The 20,319-nt window shown below is 42.0% G+C and overlaps 1 protein-coding gene across 1 annotated transcript in view; it reads right to left on the bottom strand.

Moving 5' to 3' along the window:
- The window catches only part of arsj (arylsulfatase family, member J), a 30,030-nt gene extending 10,017 nt beyond the window's left edge, over positions 1-20,013 (bottom strand). Inside the window, exon 1 of the mRNA XM_078276010.1 lies at positions 19,057-20,013. Coding sequence (XP_078132136.1) covers positions 19,057-19,367 — 311 coding nt within the window. The 5' untranslated portion in view covers positions 19,368-20,013. The remainder of the gene's footprint in view (positions 1-19,056) is intronic.
- Positions 20,014-20,319: the final 306 nt, after the last annotated feature.

The raw sequence follows: 20,319 nt of genomic DNA, 5'->3' as shown, positions 1-20,319 counted from the left end.
TATCATCACAGCAATCCAAACCCGTTTCATATCGCAGATCGTTACAGCCCTAACGACCTGGCTTTGTAAACAGTGAAATCTGCATTGGTTTTTCAAATGAAAGTCTGGAACAATGCCTCATTTGGTTTCTCTCCAGAGTAATTGACCTTAAGGGTTGACACAGCACTAGTCTCTCAGAAGGATGGCGAACAAGTTCTGTTCAACCACATTAGCATTATTGTGTGTGCATGTGCAGGTTCACACACTCATGGTCTGTTCAGACCGGCTGAAAAGCGAATATTTGCTCCTTGTTATCCCTGTGAGTCTAATCTCAGGATTATATTGTTTTCATTTGTGTTAACTAGCGTTACTCGCACCAATATTGCTGCTTTGTACCGGTTGTGGAAGTCCCACTCATGTCACAAAATCCAACTGTGTCTTGTCTGGATTCATAACATCATCCGGAAGAGCAAACAGCTCGGTGAAATTCACTGCCTTCTCCAGGAAGTAACGTAATGTCTGGATGACACTTCCAGCGCCACTTGAGGTACAGAGTTTGTTGTGATTTAATCGCAATAAACGGAGAAACATTAAGAACAACATAGTCTATATCCACGACGTTCCACTTCCGGGATTGCTACGTTGCCGACGAAAATTCTGCTGGATTTCACTCATTTAGGCCGGATATCCTTTTCCTTGGGCTTCCTTTGTGTTGGCGTTCTAACCTCTGGTGGATTTGTGAGGACTATGGTTAACTGCTCCTCAGATCTCTGCAGGGTAAATCCAGACAGCTAGCTAGACTATCTGTCCAATCGGAGTTTTCTGTTGCACGACTAAAACTACTTTTGAACGTACACACGTTCCACCAAAACAAGTTCCTTCCTGAGACTATTTAGCAGAGGCACCGCGGCTCCGTCCGGCGCTTAGCACCGCCCAAGACGATTGTGATTGGTTTAAAGAAATGCCAATAAACCAGAGCATGTTTTTCTCCCATCCAGGAATGCTGTGTGGACTCGCCAGACCTTCCTTTGCAGCGCTGTGGAGGAAGGTCTGGCAATGCAAGACTAATCATGATGAAGATTTGTAATAAAAAGTCTGAATTCATACTTTGTCGGGACTGTTCGCAAGACGACAAGCAAACAACTTTAAAATGCTGAATGGAGTTTGGCTCAATCAGAGCTATGCTAACATTGTAGCTGCTCCATCAACACAACAACAGACTCATTTCAGGATTTCTAAGGTAGTCCAACTTCCTTGCTTACTTTTCTCCATGAAAGCTCCTTTTTTCGTCCGGTCTCTGTACAAATATGAGGTACTAGCTCTGAGTGCCCACAGACGGCTACAGTAATTTGTATCTACATTTCTGATTCAATAATGTCAGGAGATCAGGAGAATCTAAACACTGATAGGCTAGACAGATCTGTTATGAAGTTGATCACCAGTGAGACTGTGAGCTTCGATGGCTATGTCTATGGCAATTTCAGTCCTACTATTGGACATTCATGGGGCCTAGAATGGTAATGAATGGTAAATGAACTGCATTAATATACATATATAGTTTTGGGTCCCGAACATGGTACTTTTTAGGGTAGCGACAGAATTATGTCAATACACATTTGACAGAGAGCACCACACACAGAGCCAAACTATGTCGTCTCTGCAGCTTGTTTAAGTCACAGTGAGTGACGGCAATGCCGGTTAAGCGGTTGTAAGTATGGTCTATGCCCTGTTGACGGACTGACAGGCTGAGGTTGTAAGGCAATTTCTATAGCTCATTTCATCAACAAGGCAATTCAAATCATTTTACATAAAACATTAAAGAGCAGTTAGAAAGAGATAGAAAATAAAAACAGGCTAAAATAGAATTAGATACAAAAACATTACTAAAAGTTACAGTGCAGTGTAAGAAATTAATACTTTTTTGATTTAATAGGTTGTATGGATGGGTTTGAGAGGGGATGTTCTAAATAAATAACAAAATGTAAATGTAAATAGGATAAATAGGTTTGGAATTTGTTTTTTTACAACTGAAATTCATTTTTGTTATTACGGAGAAAGTACTGAAAAAAGGTACCGTTGGGCACCGGAACTGATTTTAGGGGTAAAAATGTAAATAGTACCCAACTCTAATTCACACACACATTCATACACCGATTGAAATCTACCATGCAAAGTGCCACCTGCTCATCAGGAGGGGAGCAATAGACATTTACATTTACGTTAACACACCGCAATTTGGGGTTCAGTATTTTGCCCAAGGACACTGCAATATGTTGACAGCAGGGGCCAGGGATCAAAACCACGACCTTCCGATTAGTGGACAGCCACCCCATAATGACTTTCCCTAGACACCACATTGTACTTCATGTGTACAATGGAAACAATGGAGGTGGCGGCGGCAGCCGTCTGTCTAATATACTATTTAAAAGGTACTTTGCTTTTGTGATGATGAATTGATAGACTGTGGGTGTTATAGCCACAACCATACTTAATGTCTAACTAGGTAACAAAGTGCATAGCTTTTTTATACAGCTCAGCCCGTACAACCTCAACTAACCAATTTCTTTGGGGAAACCCTGACCACTGACCCACCTCAGCACTGCTGTATTTCAATTCCAGCTACAGTTGGCGGAGACTTTCTGGGGGAACTTGGTGGCAGAACTGTTTGTTCTCTAGGGAGAATGACTGCCTGTTCTGCACTGTGCTTTGCTAAAAACAAAATGTCATCTGGGTTTGATGCCTCCAAATCTTTTGGAAATCAAGTTTGGAAACTTTAATGTTTACAACTTGGCAACAATAATTCCAACAGATTTTGAAAGCTGGTTCCCAGGACCTTTAAAATATTTAGTCACTAACTCCTCAGGATAATAATACGGCACAATTCCGAATTTGATACCTCTATTCATGCAAGTCTTTGAGGTTAGGTCGGTGAATTCAAAATGAGACCACACTGGCCCTGGTGGGAGCCAAGAGAGAGTCTTGGTTTCATATGGCGATGAGAAGAATGTCTTGTCACTTGGTGGTCTAGGCTGGGGGAGACATGCACACTGGGGGATAGAGGAGGCATTGTTGGTCTGTCATTAGGCGACGAGATTTGAATGCAGTGAACTAAGAAAGGGATGGTAATGAAAAAGTGAATTGAGGGCAACATGTTTTTGAGGGTAAGACAACAACAAGTCAACCAAGCCTGGCATGGGAATGTATCTTTACGAAAAAGAAGCTTGTTTACTCCACTCTTTTGTTGAAAAGATCCACATAATATATAATTAACTTGATGAAAAGTGAGTACTTGTAAAACCTTGTTCTCCGTAATCTCTCCAGACTTTCCACAAGCATAGTACATGTTGAACCAAGTCTTGTAACTAGCCAATAAATGTCTACAAAATTACTTTTGGATGGAATATGCTCCATTACGTTCAATCTACTTTTGTATTCATTCCATTTATACAAGGATTGTTTTTCCACTTTTGCCCTTCACCTTATTTATTTTTATTTGTCAATCACTTTTGCATCAATGCCAGGAGAGCAATGGGATTCAGAAAATGAGGCCTTGTAGAACCTGAAGTGAAAAGAATAGATGATGTGACACAGACAGGATTAAATATATGGAGCCCACATGTGCAAATTCATTAAGACGTGTATGTGTGTGTGTGTGTGTGTGTGTGTGTGTGTGTGTGTAAGACTCAACCACTTAGAGCACCAACCCCTTCTTTTGCAGCTCCTGCAGGTTTAGTGGTGTTCACATACCAAAAGGTTACAGCCGTGTAATGAGAATGTCATGCTAAGTGCAGCCTGTGATTCCTCCACAAATCAATCAAACCAGCCCAAGGTCTTGAAGGAGAAGGGTATAAGGTGGAGTGCAAAGACTTTAAAAGTATCCCTGAGTTGTTTCTCTTTGACATATGAGGGGGTTTACAAGGGAACTAGGTCTTGAATTTGCAGGGTTTGGGGCACCTGGTGGACAGTTCTAGGTTTTAAGTATTTATGAGGCCTTAAAAATGACTGCAGTAACTACTGCCCTCTTGGGATCTTCCCTCCTGCCCAGCAGTTCTTCCACATGTCCAATGTGACTGATGTATGGGTTCTTTTAAAACAAAGCAGGGCCTGAATGAATAGAAAGCCACAGCATCTCTGCATCCTTTATCCAGTATGGATTCAAGCCACGTACAAGCAGGGAAATATTTCTACAGTGGCTCCATTCCCTATCTTATCATGCCAATGGGTAGTGTTGTATTCCTTGAGTAAAGACTAAATTATAGTCTAAACACTGCTATAATCACGCTATCTCTCTGGTTTATTTACACAAGCGCTGAGCCACAAGGTCAACAAATCACAAACCATTAAATTCCAATCTCCAAACAATCACAAGACAGTCCCACAAGACAAGTGCATTGGCCACCAATCCAGCCACTGAGGTTGTGGAGGTTCCCGAGCAGACCAGCTGCCCAGGCTGGGGCCTTCTTGTGTATTCCTGCTCCACGTCCCCCTCACATATGGTTCAAATAAGGAGGCTCAACTCTGCGCTCTGCATTTAATCAAAGTCAGCCCCGGAGTAGTTTGTCTTACTTTGCTCTTCTTTTCAGAAGGCTCTTCATTTACTTCCTTGCTATCTCTGAATATCTCCGTTAAGTTTCCTCCTGCCTTGGCCTTATGTTCTCTTTTTTTCAGGACATCCTATTAAACAAATGCAAATCCGAACTTCTTCAGAAACCTTGATTATTCGTCACCCCAAACATTCACTTGCTCGGGACATCTTTGCACAACTTGACAGACTGGTGTGGGGCGAGGAGGGGAAGGGAAAGAGAGACAGATCACTGAAACAACAAGAAAAGGGTGAGTGAGAGGCTAAGATGAGTTTGAGATAAGTGTGGACAGATGGGAAGTGTGTGAACAAGTAGGAGCCAGAGTTGTAGTGAATGAAAAAAGCTGTTTTGAGCAAATACACAACCCCATTCTCCTTGTGGTTGAAGACCAGATTCCAGTCCAGTGGGCTATGATATAAGAGCACAGTGTTCAAGGATGACAGAAGAGCTTTTTGGAATCAAGCCGCAGTCCTTGCTTGAGGCCTGCTACTTATTGCCCAGGGACGCCAGAGTACATTCTTTATCTTTAGTTTGTTGATGGACGATCGCTCATTCAGGGATGTAGGAGAAATTTAATTTTGTTTCAAATACGGATGCAACTAACCCAGAGTTCGGGTTCGGCCGAACTTTGGGCTTTTTGACGGAGTTCATTCAGAACTTTAGAATTTTTTTCCACCGAACCGAACTCTACCAAAGAGAAGTAACAAGAGACGAAACTCGAGAAAAAGAGGCAAACGTTAAAGAGTATAGAAGTAACAAGAGGCGAAACTCAATAGAACGTTCCATTGCAACAAACGCACCCATGACGGAGCTGCAGCTCCGCCAGCTTGGACTGAACACAACGTTCTATTGAGTTTAGCCTCTTGTTACTTCTATACTCTTTGTAGAGTTACGTTTGCACTACGCTGGTCGACGTGATGACGGCGCCGTTGATTACAGGAAGGTGTTTACGTAGGTGGAGCTTCAATGCAGCAGGCTGAGAGGAAGTGGAAATGGAACTGGTGAGCAGAAAAAGGGTTGTTTGGCAGTACTTTCAGTCAAAAGAAGGCCATTCAAGTCCAGCTACATGTTCAATTTGCAATGCCGATTTGTCTCGTGGGGGCAAGGATCCTAAACAATACACAACATCACCGCTGTTAAGACATTTGCGTATGAGTTGTGCATGAAGGAATCTACAGACAGCAGCCAAAATGCAGCAACTTCAGGTAAAGAAGGACAGTCACAGCTAAAAACTGGTGTTAACCAGACAGTTCCTCTCCCGGCCTGTCAGCTGTTCTCCTGGCAAATGAGTCTCCCTACAGTTGGAGCGGAGCGACTGCTGCTCGTTAGCTAACGCTAGCTTTCTAATTTCACCTCCCCAACATGCCTTCATCATACACTGGTTAGCCAAAATTTGCCAAACAAAATTGTCACTGAGCTGGCAATAGCGATGTGCTTTCCTACGATGTGAAAAGAGCGTGTGAATTCAACATTAAGTTGTTACATTTAACTATTTTAGAGGCTGTGGACGTTGTTTACTTCATTAATGTGTTTACTGTGTTAATGGACTGAGGATCAGAATCAGAAGTATGTAAGTAAGTATGTTTTTAACACATACAAGGAATTTGTTTTGGTGTTGTTGGTGCACGTCACACATTTATTAAATATATAATAATAAACAATATAAGTTAATTATAAGTAGATGTACACAGTATACAGTATGTATTAAATTAAAATTAAAATATTAAAACTAAAATAAAAGTTAAAGATGGGCGTAGAGGATGGGAGTAGAGTTTGGTTCGGTGTTCGGGAGAATCTTAACCAGTGGGTTCGGTATTTGGCCGAACCCCAAAAATCTGGGTTCGGTGCATCCCTAGTTTCAAATATGTTTTTTTGTTGCTTGACAAGAGTGACTGCATCTTAAACAACCTGTGGCCAAAAGAGAAGGTGGGCAGGGTGACTATGAAGACAAGATTAGGACATTCTGTACAGTTCAGGTTGCCTTATCTGCAATGTAAATAGAGATGTTAAACCAGCTATAACTTGCTGTGGCCGGCTCCATGAAGCTCCTTAATCTTCAGTAAAAATAAATGTAAGGTTTCCTTAGAAAAATCACCTTAACCTGCCATTTCCACCAACTGCGGAACAGCTGCGGATCCGCTCCGGAACGTCGACGGAGTCATTAGGTTTCCATTAAAGTCAATGTGTGTATTTTCACTGACTGCAGAACGTCTGCGTCCCTACTCCATCCCAGCTCCGGCGGTCCGCAGCCCTCCAGAGCAGATACGCAGAGCTTCTATTTTTGCCGGATGCCGGAGAGCTCTGCAGCAATTCAGCACAGGGCAGATTGTGCGGGACAGGAAGTCGAGCACAGAAACAAAATAAAACATCCGGTTAATTTTCAAAATAAAATACACTGTGCTCACGGCGGATCATATTTCAGCAGGTCAGCACAGAGTTGTTTCCCTTCTACTCCTCTGGATGGAAACAAACTGTTGTTGGTTTTGTGGTTCTGTTTATAGAAACTACATCCTGTTATATTGCACGATCATACATGAATTTGCGAGCTCTCCTGGGTCCTCGTGACTTCAGCTGTCAGTCATGGTCGCAGCCGTTCCGCAACAAATCCGGACCTGGTGGGTATTGAAGGACGGTGAAGCACGGAGCCGACATGCAGCGGAGCCGGTCCACAGACGTTCCGCAGTTGGTGGAAATTGCAGGTAAGTCCTATCCTTAGGATATCTCCTTGAATATTTAGGTTTTCATACAAATGTTGGACATTTTGAGCGTCAACGACTTCATTTCCTGCATTCTGATAAACCAATTTATGGTGAAAACTTATTTATGTTAAGGGAAACACAATTCTGGTGGCAGATAAAAATTCAAAATACACTACTGGTCAAAAGTTTGGGGTCACTTAGAAATTTCCATTATATACAGAATACCAGCTGAGATCAGTTGCATTGTTTTTTTAACCAGGGCAGCAGTTTTCAGATTACATTATGTGCTTACAAAAGGGTTCTCCAATGTTTTAGCCTTTTAAAATCAGATTAGTAGTAGCCTTTGGAACATTGGATGAATGGTTGCTGATAATGGGCAATGTAGATATTGCATTGAAGATCAGCCACTTCTTTTTACAACAGTTGAGAACCCTTTTGCAATTATGTAATAGAGGTGTTGAAATTAATCAAATAATCGATGCATCGGGATGCAGACATGGACGATGCTGCATCGATGCAGTGGCCGACCAGATAACGCAATGATGTCGCTCGTTAATTTTCCGGCCGCGGCATAAACATTCAAATGAAAAATAACATTCTCAGTAGCCTAACCCGTTTCACACACACACAGACGGAGACAGGCAGACATGCACACAGACAAACAGACACAAACAAACACAGATACACACACACACACAAAACGGCTGAGCGGAGACACGGGAGAGTGGAGAGAATCGCAAATCGAGAAGAGGAAAGAAAACACTGAAAAACATTGAGACACACTAAAATAGTTAGCTTGGAGAAGATCTAAGTGGAATAATGAAGCTGAAGAGGTGTAGCTACACTACGGCACTTTTCCTGTCTAACAGCAGTGGTTTAGAACAAACGTTGTGCTAGTGTGCTACTTTGCCGTAGCAGGTGACTGGTTTTCGTTTTCGGGTTTGAGCTGTGTTTCTTGGACCAACAGCTAACTGTAAGTTGGATTTCTGCGTGTTTGCTTCACTGAAGATAACATCCTGCACGTCCACACGAGCTACCATCAGGCCCTCAACGTTTTTGGCGTGTGTGTGTGTGTGTGTGTGTGTGTGTGTGTGTGTGTGTGTGTGTGTGTGTGTGTGTGTGTGTGTGTGGTAACTGAAACTGCTGTAAGGAGGAATCATTTTGTGTTTTAAGTGGAAACTGATAGAGAAACGGGTAAAGGGGTAGTTGTGTGTAATATCATTTGAAGAAATATTGCAGTTAGCATATTTGAAGGGGGTGATTTGTGTTATTTATTTTTTGTTATTCAATCTAACGGCTAAATATTATTTGTACATTTAAGTTATCGTTCAGTAAACAGTACCCTTTTTGTTAAAGAGTTGTCTGGGGTCAGTTATTCTACAGCACAATGAATTTGCAGGTTAAAAGTAGGGTGGTATATGACTTATCTAAAATAGGTAAACCTTCGTGGTAGCTACCTTAAAGAAACAAACCCAAACACCTTCATCATTCCAGTCTAAAGTTAGTTATTGCAGCTTGGGCATTGCACTTGAAAATGCAAGCTTGTCAAGTCAAATATCCTATATGGCTTTAATAGAAAAATGTTTTTGATGCATTGTGATGCATCGAGATATCGAATCGAAGACCTGATAATCGTAATCGAAAGATCAGTGAAGATTCACAGCTCTATCGCAGCACAAAAATGTTGAGGTGTTTTAGAGGGAAGTGTTTTAATGTCCCACTGAATCCAGACAGACACCTGGAACATTCAATCCAGTCAGCTACACAGTAACGTACATAAGGTAACTGCTATTACTGTAGGTGTACAGCTGCCACTGCTCTTCCAGTCTTTATTGCTTATGTTTTTGGAGTAAGTGAAGTCCAAGGTATGCAGAGTTGTACGTAGATTCTCAAATGCTCGCAGTCTAACTTTTTTTTCCCCTTTGCATTCAGACATTATGTTTTTAGCAATACAAACTAAAACAAATCTTGGGTCGGTGTTCCAGCACCTTGGCAACTGTGAAATATTCATAATGTTTTTAAGCAGCTTAGTTTTTTTCTTACTTCTCCTCAACTAAGAACAAATAATAGTATATACCACTAGTATATACTCCACTTTTACCTGCAGGTGTTTAACTGAAGAGTCAAGAAAAGAAGTGCAAAGGGTTAGAGATTTAGCGACTGATACAAGAGGTGAAAGGTTTATTTATGATGTATGGAACGTGCCAGAAAGTCCACATGCTGGATTTGTCTAGACAGGTACGTTCTCAAACTCTGGAACATTCATCTTTGACACTCCAGGAGCATGTTGACTAATTTACAAAAGGACCCAAAAAAAGTGGAAAGGTTTCAGAAATATTGTTTCACCATGTCATGTGTACATTCCTCAAACATATTTAACATTTTTTTAAGTGTAGGGGCTGCCCGGAGGAGCAACCTCTGCCCTCCTCTTTGGCAACCCACCTCTGTTGATCAGTAAAGATCAGTGGGACTGGGACGGGGTTGAAAAGCACAATAACTCTGGATTGAAGGAAAGCTCTGACTCTAAGCCTCTAATCTCATCAGGGCAGTTTAAAGAAAACCAGACAGGTTGGATTTTTTCTGATGCTGTGAGTTTCCCAGGGGGTGAACAGCATGGAAATCTTTTCTAAGCTCCTGTTACTGGAAGGTTAAAGTGCTTTGCTACAGTTCCAACAGCAGCTGTACACAACTGCTTCTCTTTATCTGCCAGGTCCGTTTTATCAATTCATTAAGTTCATATCTTCATAAATTACCAAAAAAACAAAAGCACTCTAGCCATTTTAACATGGACCCTATTTTCTCATTTGGTTTACTTCTGACCATTGTCTTATCAACTTCTTCAGGACTTCTTACTGTACAAAATGTCCTGCTGCTTCCCAGGGTGTGCAGTCACAGCAAGTAAACCCACCAGAAATCAACTGCCAACATTACTCCATTGGAATGCAATAAAAGGTCAAAGTAAGCAGTTTTATTAATACTGTGTTTCCCATACATAGGTTGTACTTGGGCGCACCGCCCAGTTAGATTGAGACCTGACCAGGTAGATAACATCCAAATTACATTTTCTCACAATCAACAATGTATTTTTTACAGCGCACACATACCATAGACAGTATATATAATGGACCAACAGACCCCGTGTCTCTGGACGGAGACCAGTGAAGGACATTAGAAGCTCTTTCCCGGTGATGGCTGAGCGTTACTGAGCAGCCTCCAACTGAGCTTGAAGACGTAGATGTGACGTGAGCAACCTGTCTGAAAGTTGGAAGTCTTCTGGTAGCTGTGCCAAGAGAAATCTCAATCATTCCCAATCTAGCAGAGACGGAGAGCGTAGGTATATGTAAGGAGATAACATAGACACAGGCTAATTATTGATCACTAAAATGATAGTTAACATTAGTCATTACACTTAAACAGCTAATGGAAGTCCAAACTGCCTGAGAGCTTCTCCTGTACTGTACGGTAACTCCTCTACTATGAGACAGTAAGTCTCGTGGTTATGACCCAATCGTTAGCCTATTGTTATAAAAACGTCTGCTACGGAGCCATAACGTGAGCTACAAGGTAATGGAGCCTTTTATACATTGTCGTGTTTCTTTAGAAATAAACAACGGACAAATAGAGTCTTTAAACGCTTCAGATGTGAAGTTATTCGCTGTCAAAGTGGCGCCAAAATGAATGGGAGTCAATGGAATGCCTCTGAAGTGACTTGTAAGACGTGCTTGAAGGTAGCACCAAAGAATTTCTGTTTACTTTTGCCAAGCAACCAGGAGTAGGCTAGGCACGCCCAGGAACGCCCATCAAGCGAGTGCGTGTCACGTGACTCGCGAAAGCAAATCAGTCTGCACTCCGCAGAGAAAGCATCAACTTAGCACGCTAATGTACCTTGAGCAGATTTCTGTCATTCAAACAACTCTGAGTTGTAATTAAAAACTTTTACAGCCATTTTAATAAAATGAAGGGTTTTATTCGGGCTCGAGTCCATACATGCAGTTAATGGATACAGGCACGCAGAACTGAAGGCTTGGTTAGCAACGATTAGCTCTGATTAGCGGTAAGCTCCAGTTAGCTAGCTCCGTTATAAAGATATGGAGTGGAGGAGACTGCCGTAGGGAGGGGTAACAACCAGACTCTGATAAATGACGTTCGGGGAGCTTTCACAGCAGCGTGGCTGCGTTGTTTCAACGGTTTTATTAGTACAGTTAATCCCACGACAAGACCAGCAGCAGCATGCTACTGCTAACGTAACGATAGCCTCTCTGAGCAAGTGCAACGTTGACGCTGTCATGCACGCGGCACGCAACTTCATGAGGGGGAAGGCTGGAGGCAGCTCCTCTGTGTGCACTGTAAAAAAAAAATACACCATTGTATATACTGTATATACTCTATTTTTACTTATTTAACTGTCTAGTAAAGTTCAAAGACAGTGTTTAAAAAGTGCAATCCACGTTTACATATGTTTATTACAGTAAATAATAATTAAATAATCTAAATACTACTAAGTGTATATTTTATATTTCTGCAACCTGCCCTTTAGTTTGTGTGATTTGTTTCTGACTTTCATATGAATGTTTACACCAAGCTTGGTCAGTGCTCAATATACTACTGGGACTGAAGGAGTTAAATAAAAGATGTCATTCATATAAATTCATGCATCACCTAATTTCATCATCACATCCAGGCCTGGCCTCCAGGAAAGAACAGTTTGTTTAATCTATCTAATCTTGTGTTGTTCATACTATACAATGATTTATTGCTTGTCTTTGTTGAATAATATAGAAGACAAAGAGCTTAAAAAATAATCGCATATTAAATCGCAATTGCAATATTTTTGAAAAAAAATCGCATTTAGATTATTTTCAAAAATCATTCAGCCCTACTGTAGGGTCAGAGGCTATCGTTATTAACTGTATTAACAAACCGTAGAAACACCGCGGCCACACTGCTGTGAAAGCTCCCCGAACGTCATTTATCAGAGTCTGGTTGTTACCCCTCCCTACGCCAGTCCCTCCATTCCATATCTTTATAACGGAGCTAACCGCTAACGGAGCTAACCGTTGCTAACTGAGCCTTCAGTTCTCGTTCTCCATGCCTGTATCCATTAACTGTATTCATCAACTTGAGCCCGAATAAAACCCAAGATTTTATTAAGTTGGCTGTAAAAGTTTTAAACTACAACTCAGAGTTGTTTAGAAATCTTCAGATGAGATCTTAATGAATGCAACAAGGACATGTATAGTAGCCTACAAAACAGTGTGTTTACAATCCCCAAAACGAACAATGATCTAACAAAAACAGAAAAAAACGTTAGATAGCCTTAGTCTTATGGAGTATGATTTAACAGGAATTAGGAGGAGAGTGTTGAAATTTTAATAACATGTAACTGTCTGTATGGTTCATAGTATTACGGTTAAGTTACATAGAATAGCCTAAATGGGCTCTGGGTATTCAGGTATTTTATCTGCTGAGCCATAACATTTGACAAACCAACCAGATTTAAAGCACATCATGGCTACACTTCATCTGTATCTGTATCATCTTTTAGTCTGATATGTAAATAGTTATTTATTTCGAAATGATGTGTTAATGTTATGTAGCCTAGTCATTGTTATCAATAAATAGTTCATAAACCTTTGTTTGACTAGTTTTTACAGAACCCAGACATCACGCGGCGTGCCGTCACATCCTGCACCCCCCACCACCACAAGTAAATTCTCAACCTGTGGGAAACACTGTAATAACTTTAAATGCAGTATACTATATATGTAGCTACATGTCTCAGATAACAATAACATGTATATTGAACATGCTCCTGCATCAGAGCTAGGGCTGGGCCATATGGACCAAAGATATCTTGGCATTTACAGGCTGAATGGCGATGCATGATATACATTTACAAACTGTGCTAAATGTTCAGTTGTGAGTCAAAGCCAAATGTGGGATGTCACAAGCACTTATATCGAAACAGACATTGATCAAATGACATGCAAAGACAGGGTTTCCTTCCCTGTTTTGAAAATATATATCTATAAAACATTATCAAATTGTCTACATTAAATAACCTATATTAAATAAAAAGAGGCCTCTCTCTGAGAATGCTCCTTCACTTGTTTTCAACAACAACAATGACTGATTCAAATAGAGTACAATTACAGGTTTTCCTCTCCTGTTTAACAATGAAACCTACATTTAGTACCACTTTACTGTTAATTCCTCCAAAGTGAAACAGGTCCTAACTAGACATTGAAATGAACAATGGTTATACATGTGTCCTAAACCAGTTCCCAAACAGCCGTGATCTACACAGGACACAATATGATTAACAAGAAAGGAAATGTCATCAGACATTTCTCTAAATGTTGCTTCTTCTCCTTTCAGGCTTCTAAAAAAAAAATCACTTAAGCCTAAACCAATCTGTGACGGAACATCACTTTTTGGTTGACAAATGCAACCTGTGACATGTTTGAACCAAATTTAGATAGTTTTGAACCTAGAGATGTCTTTTGACCTGCAAATCACAAATCATACCTTGGAGACTATCCTGGTTCCACAACTGCATAATCACTGCAAGACCACTGAATTAGGCACAGAGCTTTGGAGAGCGTCCAGCTGACAGACAGCTGATGCTTTCATGTTAACACATGGTCAGATGGTGTCTTTTCAGACACTCCTCTGCAACCATTCACACAACAACACAACACAACACAAGCCTGGAAACATAAGTGTATCTACAGTCCACATGGATGTTAGCTGTAGCTCCAGTCAGAGGTTGGAGCAGCTTACAGAGAGCAGAGGAACGACTCGGTGCACTTTTCTCATTATGTTCTCGGACACCTGCCAAAAAAACGTGGTGCCCAGCAAGCCTCCCCTTTTTTTACTAAGGAGTGGAACAGATGGAGGGGGGAAACTGCTGATGTGAAACACACTGTAAGCAAACTACAGTACAAAGCCAGACCACAGTTCAGTATACTGTACCCATTAACCAGGTCGCCCTCTGATATCTCTTTACAGCTTGCTGTAAGTGGTTGCTAAGGCAACGCTGCTGCTCCTTCAATTGGAAACACAAAAATGAGTTGCCCACTAAAATGAGTAGCCCACTTACCAACTTTTTTGTGGAGGGGGAGCAGGGTTTTTTAAAGTCTGACACAGTGAGCCCCCTTCAGATAAAATCGGAACAACTGCGCCACATAATCATGCTCTAACAGTACGTGTCCACAGGGGGGTTTTTGGAGGCAGGGACCACCCCTCTTCTTCCCAGCATTGGATGCTTGATGGGCTCGCAACTAGCAGTTATCAATTTCTCTTCAATGACCACTGACAAGCAAAGAAAACGGGCTCCACCCTCCGAACCGCAATGGATGCACCTGATTGGACGAATGCTTCACTCCTGGACTGTCTGCTCCCAAATATTAAAACGGGCCAACATGGCGGCCCGTTTGGAAACATTCTCATATTATATGAAAATGGTTCACCGAAATGTGTTTCTGAAAACATTTGATGTCAGAAATAATCTGCAGCTGCTGAATCTAGCCTTAAATATCGACGTCAATATAATATCGATATAGTGCCCCGCCCTAGATTGAGCCCAGCCAGAGAGTCGTCCAGAGAATTCACAGCGAGCGAGTGGGCATGTTGAGGACACTGCAGCTCGCGCTACGGGTACTAACGAGTGTGAAGAACAAGACGCCACAAAGACGCCAATGAAAATGACTAACTGGAGAGAAGACGAGATTCTGGCACTTCGTCGGTAAGAAGCGACGCAGAAATCGTCGGACAAATTACAGAAACGGCAAGAGACTTAGTTGTTGATGACCAAATTACAAACTGTGATCACGGTCCGCATCATGTCCTGCCTCCTACACGCTCCAGAGAGCAGGAGAGAGATCTACAGTAATTAAATTAAGTTTTACAGTATATAGAAATAAATATACTTATACAAGTAGTTATGTCTCCCGTTGTATTGGTTTGCCTCTCTAATGGACATAATATGCACAAATAGATATTCCAATATATTCAAACATATGTTTTTTTTTTTAAGGAGGAGTACTCGGACATCACTTGTGGCCAATTTTGACGATCCTAGCAGATACTGACTCAAACTGCTGGATCAGGTATCGTGACAATGGGGCCAATCTATTCAACTCAATTCTATGTTGTCTGGTCACACGTGTGAGTTCTACATTATGCGTCAGCAGCGCGTTGATGCAGGTAAACCGGTAGCTGAGGTAGCTAACAACAAACACGTCAGCTGCTTGGAGGATTTATTAATAAATAGCAATTCAGTAAATGTATATATCTGTTGAGAGGATTATCCACGAAACGAAACGATTTGTATTTGTCTGTTCAAGTTTGATGTGTTACTACCTTTCACAGCTGATCCATCGTTTACATTCCCGGTGTGTGTCCAGAGGAATGTACATTGTCACATTTATTTACTGGATACATTGTTATGATTCTGTAATTACAGTGGAAATGAATAGCTGTGGAAATGCTTTTGCATTTATGAGTGAGTTGGTTGACATGGTATTGTTCCTTTCAAAACCACACACACATTAAAGTGCAGTAAATAGTCTCAGACTGCATCATTCACATCAAGAGTTGAGGGAACATAGGAAGTGTATTTAACAGATGTACACTGTGTGATTGTAACAGAGAGCAGCCGGCCTGTAATTATTGAGCCTCTGCAACAATATCTATGTATTTATTTGTTACATGTAGCTTTACAGAGTTAGGAAAGTTGTTTAAGTCAAGCCTGATGTTGCCTTACACATAAAAGAATGATTCAATGACTACTGACAACCTCAGCCTGTTAGTTAGTGAATAGGGCATAGTGAACACAGTGGTGCCTGCCTGTAACAGAGGAAGTCTAACGTTAACCCACACCGTGACAGCTTTCACCTCGCCGTTATATACGCTGTCTGCGTGGAGTTTTGAAAAGTGTAAACACACTTGCAACCGCTTTACCGGCATAGCCGTGACTCACTGTGACTTTAACAAAGTCGACGTTGTTTCGCTCCGTCGGCACTAGGGGTGGTAGGGTTCACAAAACCCACGGGTCGGTTCGTATCACGGTTTTAGGGTCACGGTTTTCGGTTCTGTACGGTTCTTGTTATTTTTTCTTTTAATCTTTAACACTCCAGAAATATACTTCAGCATATAATATATAGCTAACATTAGCATATTGAATGCATGTTGCGCAATACATGCACACAGTGGCAGTTCTATCTATTGTTTTATTTCTGCTGTCATCATAGGTAACATGAAATCCAAAATGTTCCCACACACCAGACTATATACGACGCTGGAGCATCCTCCAGCTCCAGGCAGCCTTCCTCATCTCTCCCACTTACCATCTCTACACGTGACGTGACCTGCAGCACCCCACACTCCACCTGAGGAGCGGTCGGCTCGGTGCCTCTCAAAATCTGACAAAAATCTTTTGAACTGACCTTTGTCGATCAAAAAACAGACAGATTCAGCAACTGCACGGCCTATTTCTCACTTAAAATGTTTTCAGAAACACGTTTCGGTGAACTATTTTCGTAAAATACGAGATCGGATTCAGAACGAGACGCCATTAGAGTCCGTTTTGAAATTCGGGAGCAGCAAGAACCACGTGACGCGTTCGTCCAATCAGCTGCCATGTGTTGCATTCGTCACGCTCATCCTCCTCGTCGTTTCCAGTAAGTGTTTTAACATTCTTTAACAGGTGTATAAAGTGGGCGCTACGGCAGGAAGTGGTTAGTGCACGTTAACAGTGGACTGACGAACTGTGCGACGCACACACGCTCCGAACGGAGACAAGCGAACCGAGTGGTTCGGATGATTTTTCATTAAACCGTACCACCCCTAGTCGGCACCACAGCTCTGTGTGTGTGTGTGTGTGTGTGTCGGCAGTCGGAGCTCCGCTCTCTGTCAAGATGCAGAGACGTCAGATAAGCTCGCGCTTATGCGCTCTCGGGTACTGAAATTTGGCACCGTTTGATTTTAAATGATCCGTCCTCGGTAGTACCGACGGGCGGCAGGCGTGTCTTGCTAAGGCGGCCGCCTAAGCTGCAAAGTGCTGCGGGAAACCCTGGGTGCATCCCTGGCATCCATGGATCTACAGACAACTATTATTGGATTACTGAAGAAAACCTAAAAACACTGATCACTTCACTCAATTTTATCTTCCCATTGTACAAATGAAAGAGTTTTTAATAGGGCTGCCAAAATTAACGCAATAACGAGTTAATGCAAATTCCTTTTAACACCAAACTATTTTTTGGCATGCAATTAACACACGCGCCCTGTTATTTGGGCCTTGGGCCGCTCCGTAGTCTGGGAAATCAAGAAGTGCTGCCCATCTGTTGTTGCTTGATGGGCTGGAGTTTACCATAATTTGCTTTACGTGAGTTAACTATGGACAATCATGCAATATCGCAACACCATTAAATATTTTATTAAATATAATTGACAGCCCTATATTTTACAAGTTGGGAAAAGTTAGGACAACCATTGTCCCGGGAGAAACATTGCTTTGATGGGTATATGTGTCAATAACTAGTGAATTGATAGCCTGAGCTTTATATCCAGGTTTGATGAACGTTGGGCATCGTTTTGATTTCAACAATTCTGATTCAAATTCCAATACTTTTCCATTCCGGTTCTCATCGATTCTCAATTCCGATTCCTTGAGTTGAAACGGGTCACATGCTCATTTCACAGATAAGAGGAACATTTTATTTTGATTCAATGGTGGTTTACACTTTTACCAGGCTTTCTGTGCTCCGTGGCTGCAACACAACAAGCACCTGGAGTTGTGTTAAATTTGGAACCAATGATTGGATTCAAAACCAAATTTTCCAAACGATTCTAATAAAAAAACGATTCCATTGGAATCGGAATTTTTGAAACGATTCCAAGTTGAAACCGGTTTTCGATGCCCAATCCTAAATCGGGGGGCTTCTATCTACGCTCCATAGTAATGGTGGATTACACACTTTGACTGCAGACAGACAGGAATGAAAAAAACATGTATCCATTCATTATCTGTAGCTGCTTATCCCAGCTGACACTGTAGGCCCAGGACACTGACCTGTGGGCTACCCTGTTCTTTGCTCATTTTGTTAAACAGGTGAAAGCCTTAAAAAATTAAGATTTAATGGTTAACCCCATCCATGTGGTCATCTCACACTTGCATGCACCCTACACATTTTACTGACTTCACTTGGGATTTGCACTAGGGCTGCAACTAATGATTATTTTCATTGTGGAGTAATCTGTCGATAATTTTCTCAATTAATCGATTAGTTTGGTCTATAAAATGTCAGAAAATGGTGAAAAAAGATTTCCCAAAGCCCAAGATTTACTGTCACAGAGGAGTGAAGAAACTAGAAAATATTCCCATTTAACAAGCTGCAATCAGACGTTTTAATTTTACTTTTTTTTCTTTTATTATTAAAATAGTTGACAACTAATCGGTTAACCAAGTCATCTTTGCAGGGCCAATTTGCACCATCACGTCAGCAGAGAGATCTGATCAAACCATGCCATAACTGTCTCATTTGACAATTATTAAAATACTTAGTGTATGCTTTAATCCTGATGATCACATCAAACGAATGGGCAGTCTGAGGGATGATAACCTGTAGGCCTACTCTCTCATCTTAGTATGGGGGTTCCAAGCTTTTCTTCTCATTTCAAAGACCCTCTGACACATCCATGGCAGTCTGCCTGGACTCCATTTATCAGATATGTCATCCAGTAAACTCCATAAAGGACCACAGTTAGGGATCTATGCATTAATGTTGTACCTGCCGGTCATGAGCTGGCTCCGGGACGGGCTGCACAGCGGCTGCACGTAGTAATTCTCCAGTTTGACTCCCTGCGCGGCCAGCCGGTCCAGAGTCGGGGTTTTGATCTCGGAGCCGTGGTACCCAACATCCCGGAAGCCTTGATCATCCACCAGGATGAACACGATGTGTGGCTGAGAGCTCGGCTTATGGAACTCATTCCCTCGGTTGCGCAGCTCGGCGTCCCAGTTATCCCACGACATCTGAACGCTCCACGTCTGAGAAATGATGAAGCTGAGGAATAAGCTAACCGGCACCCACAAGATAAACATGTTTCAGCCAGATTCGGACCTGCAGGCGCGGCTAATGTCGGTCAGTGGGCCGGTGTGTGCACGCGGTAACTTGTTACACATGTTCGGGGGGAACAGCAGCTCGCGTGCATCGTGTTCGCTCCGTTTCTCCACTGACACTGACAGCTTCGCGGTTTGTGGAAGAAAAAGAAAAAAAGTCAGAGGCGACCACAACTGTCGATTAATCCACGTGGAAACCAAAAGCGCCTCCTGGTCAGCTGGTGTTGGAGTTTTACAACACACTCTAAATGTTGCTAACCTTCATAAGTCTCCAAACTATATGTGTATAACAACACGGTTTGTCTAGCATTCCCCCGACGGTGTAGTTTCTGTCAAAAGACGCGCAGAGCACCCAGAGTCCTAGCTGACAGTGAAGCAGCCGGTGCAATGAGCTGACAGCAGATGTCCTCCATCCTGTCACACAGCGGTCCTGCCGGGCTGAGAGCACACCGAGGCGTGGAGACACACATGGATATCTGTCTGAAGAGGCAGGTCCGTTTGGACTGCTGACTGCAGCGCCCAGCACTACACTCCGGCACGGTGCGTTCACGAGTAGCTCGAAAAACTTCAACTCCTGGGTTTAGTTGGAGGTACCGCTGCACACAGTTCAATGGTTCATGTCTAAACAGTGGCGATTCCGGGATCTGTTAAGTGGGGTGGCACTGGGGGGGGCATTTAGCAGAATACAGCATAGAAAATCTGTTTAGAAATACTGGATAGGATGGAACATATAATTCTGCTAAATAAAACATCACATTCATTATTAATTTCAATTGTTTTCATTTTAAACAAATTGTATATCTGAATATGGCACACATTTTCTATGGGCTCAGTCTTTTAAAAAACAACTCCAGTGCTGGTTCCATGGTATCAGAATTTTGGATAGTCGTCATGGAAACATTAATTGGTCATGTGACGATGGCTGGGAAAATTG

The sequence above is a fragment of the Sander vitreus genome, chromosome 19, assembly GCF_031162955.1.
Source record: "Sander vitreus isolate 19-12246 chromosome 19, sanVit1, whole genome shotgun sequence".
Classification (NCBI taxonomy): Eukaryota; Metazoa; Chordata; class Actinopteri; order Perciformes; family Percidae; genus Sander; species Sander vitreus.
This window is presented reverse-complemented; position numbering and strand designations above follow the sequence as displayed.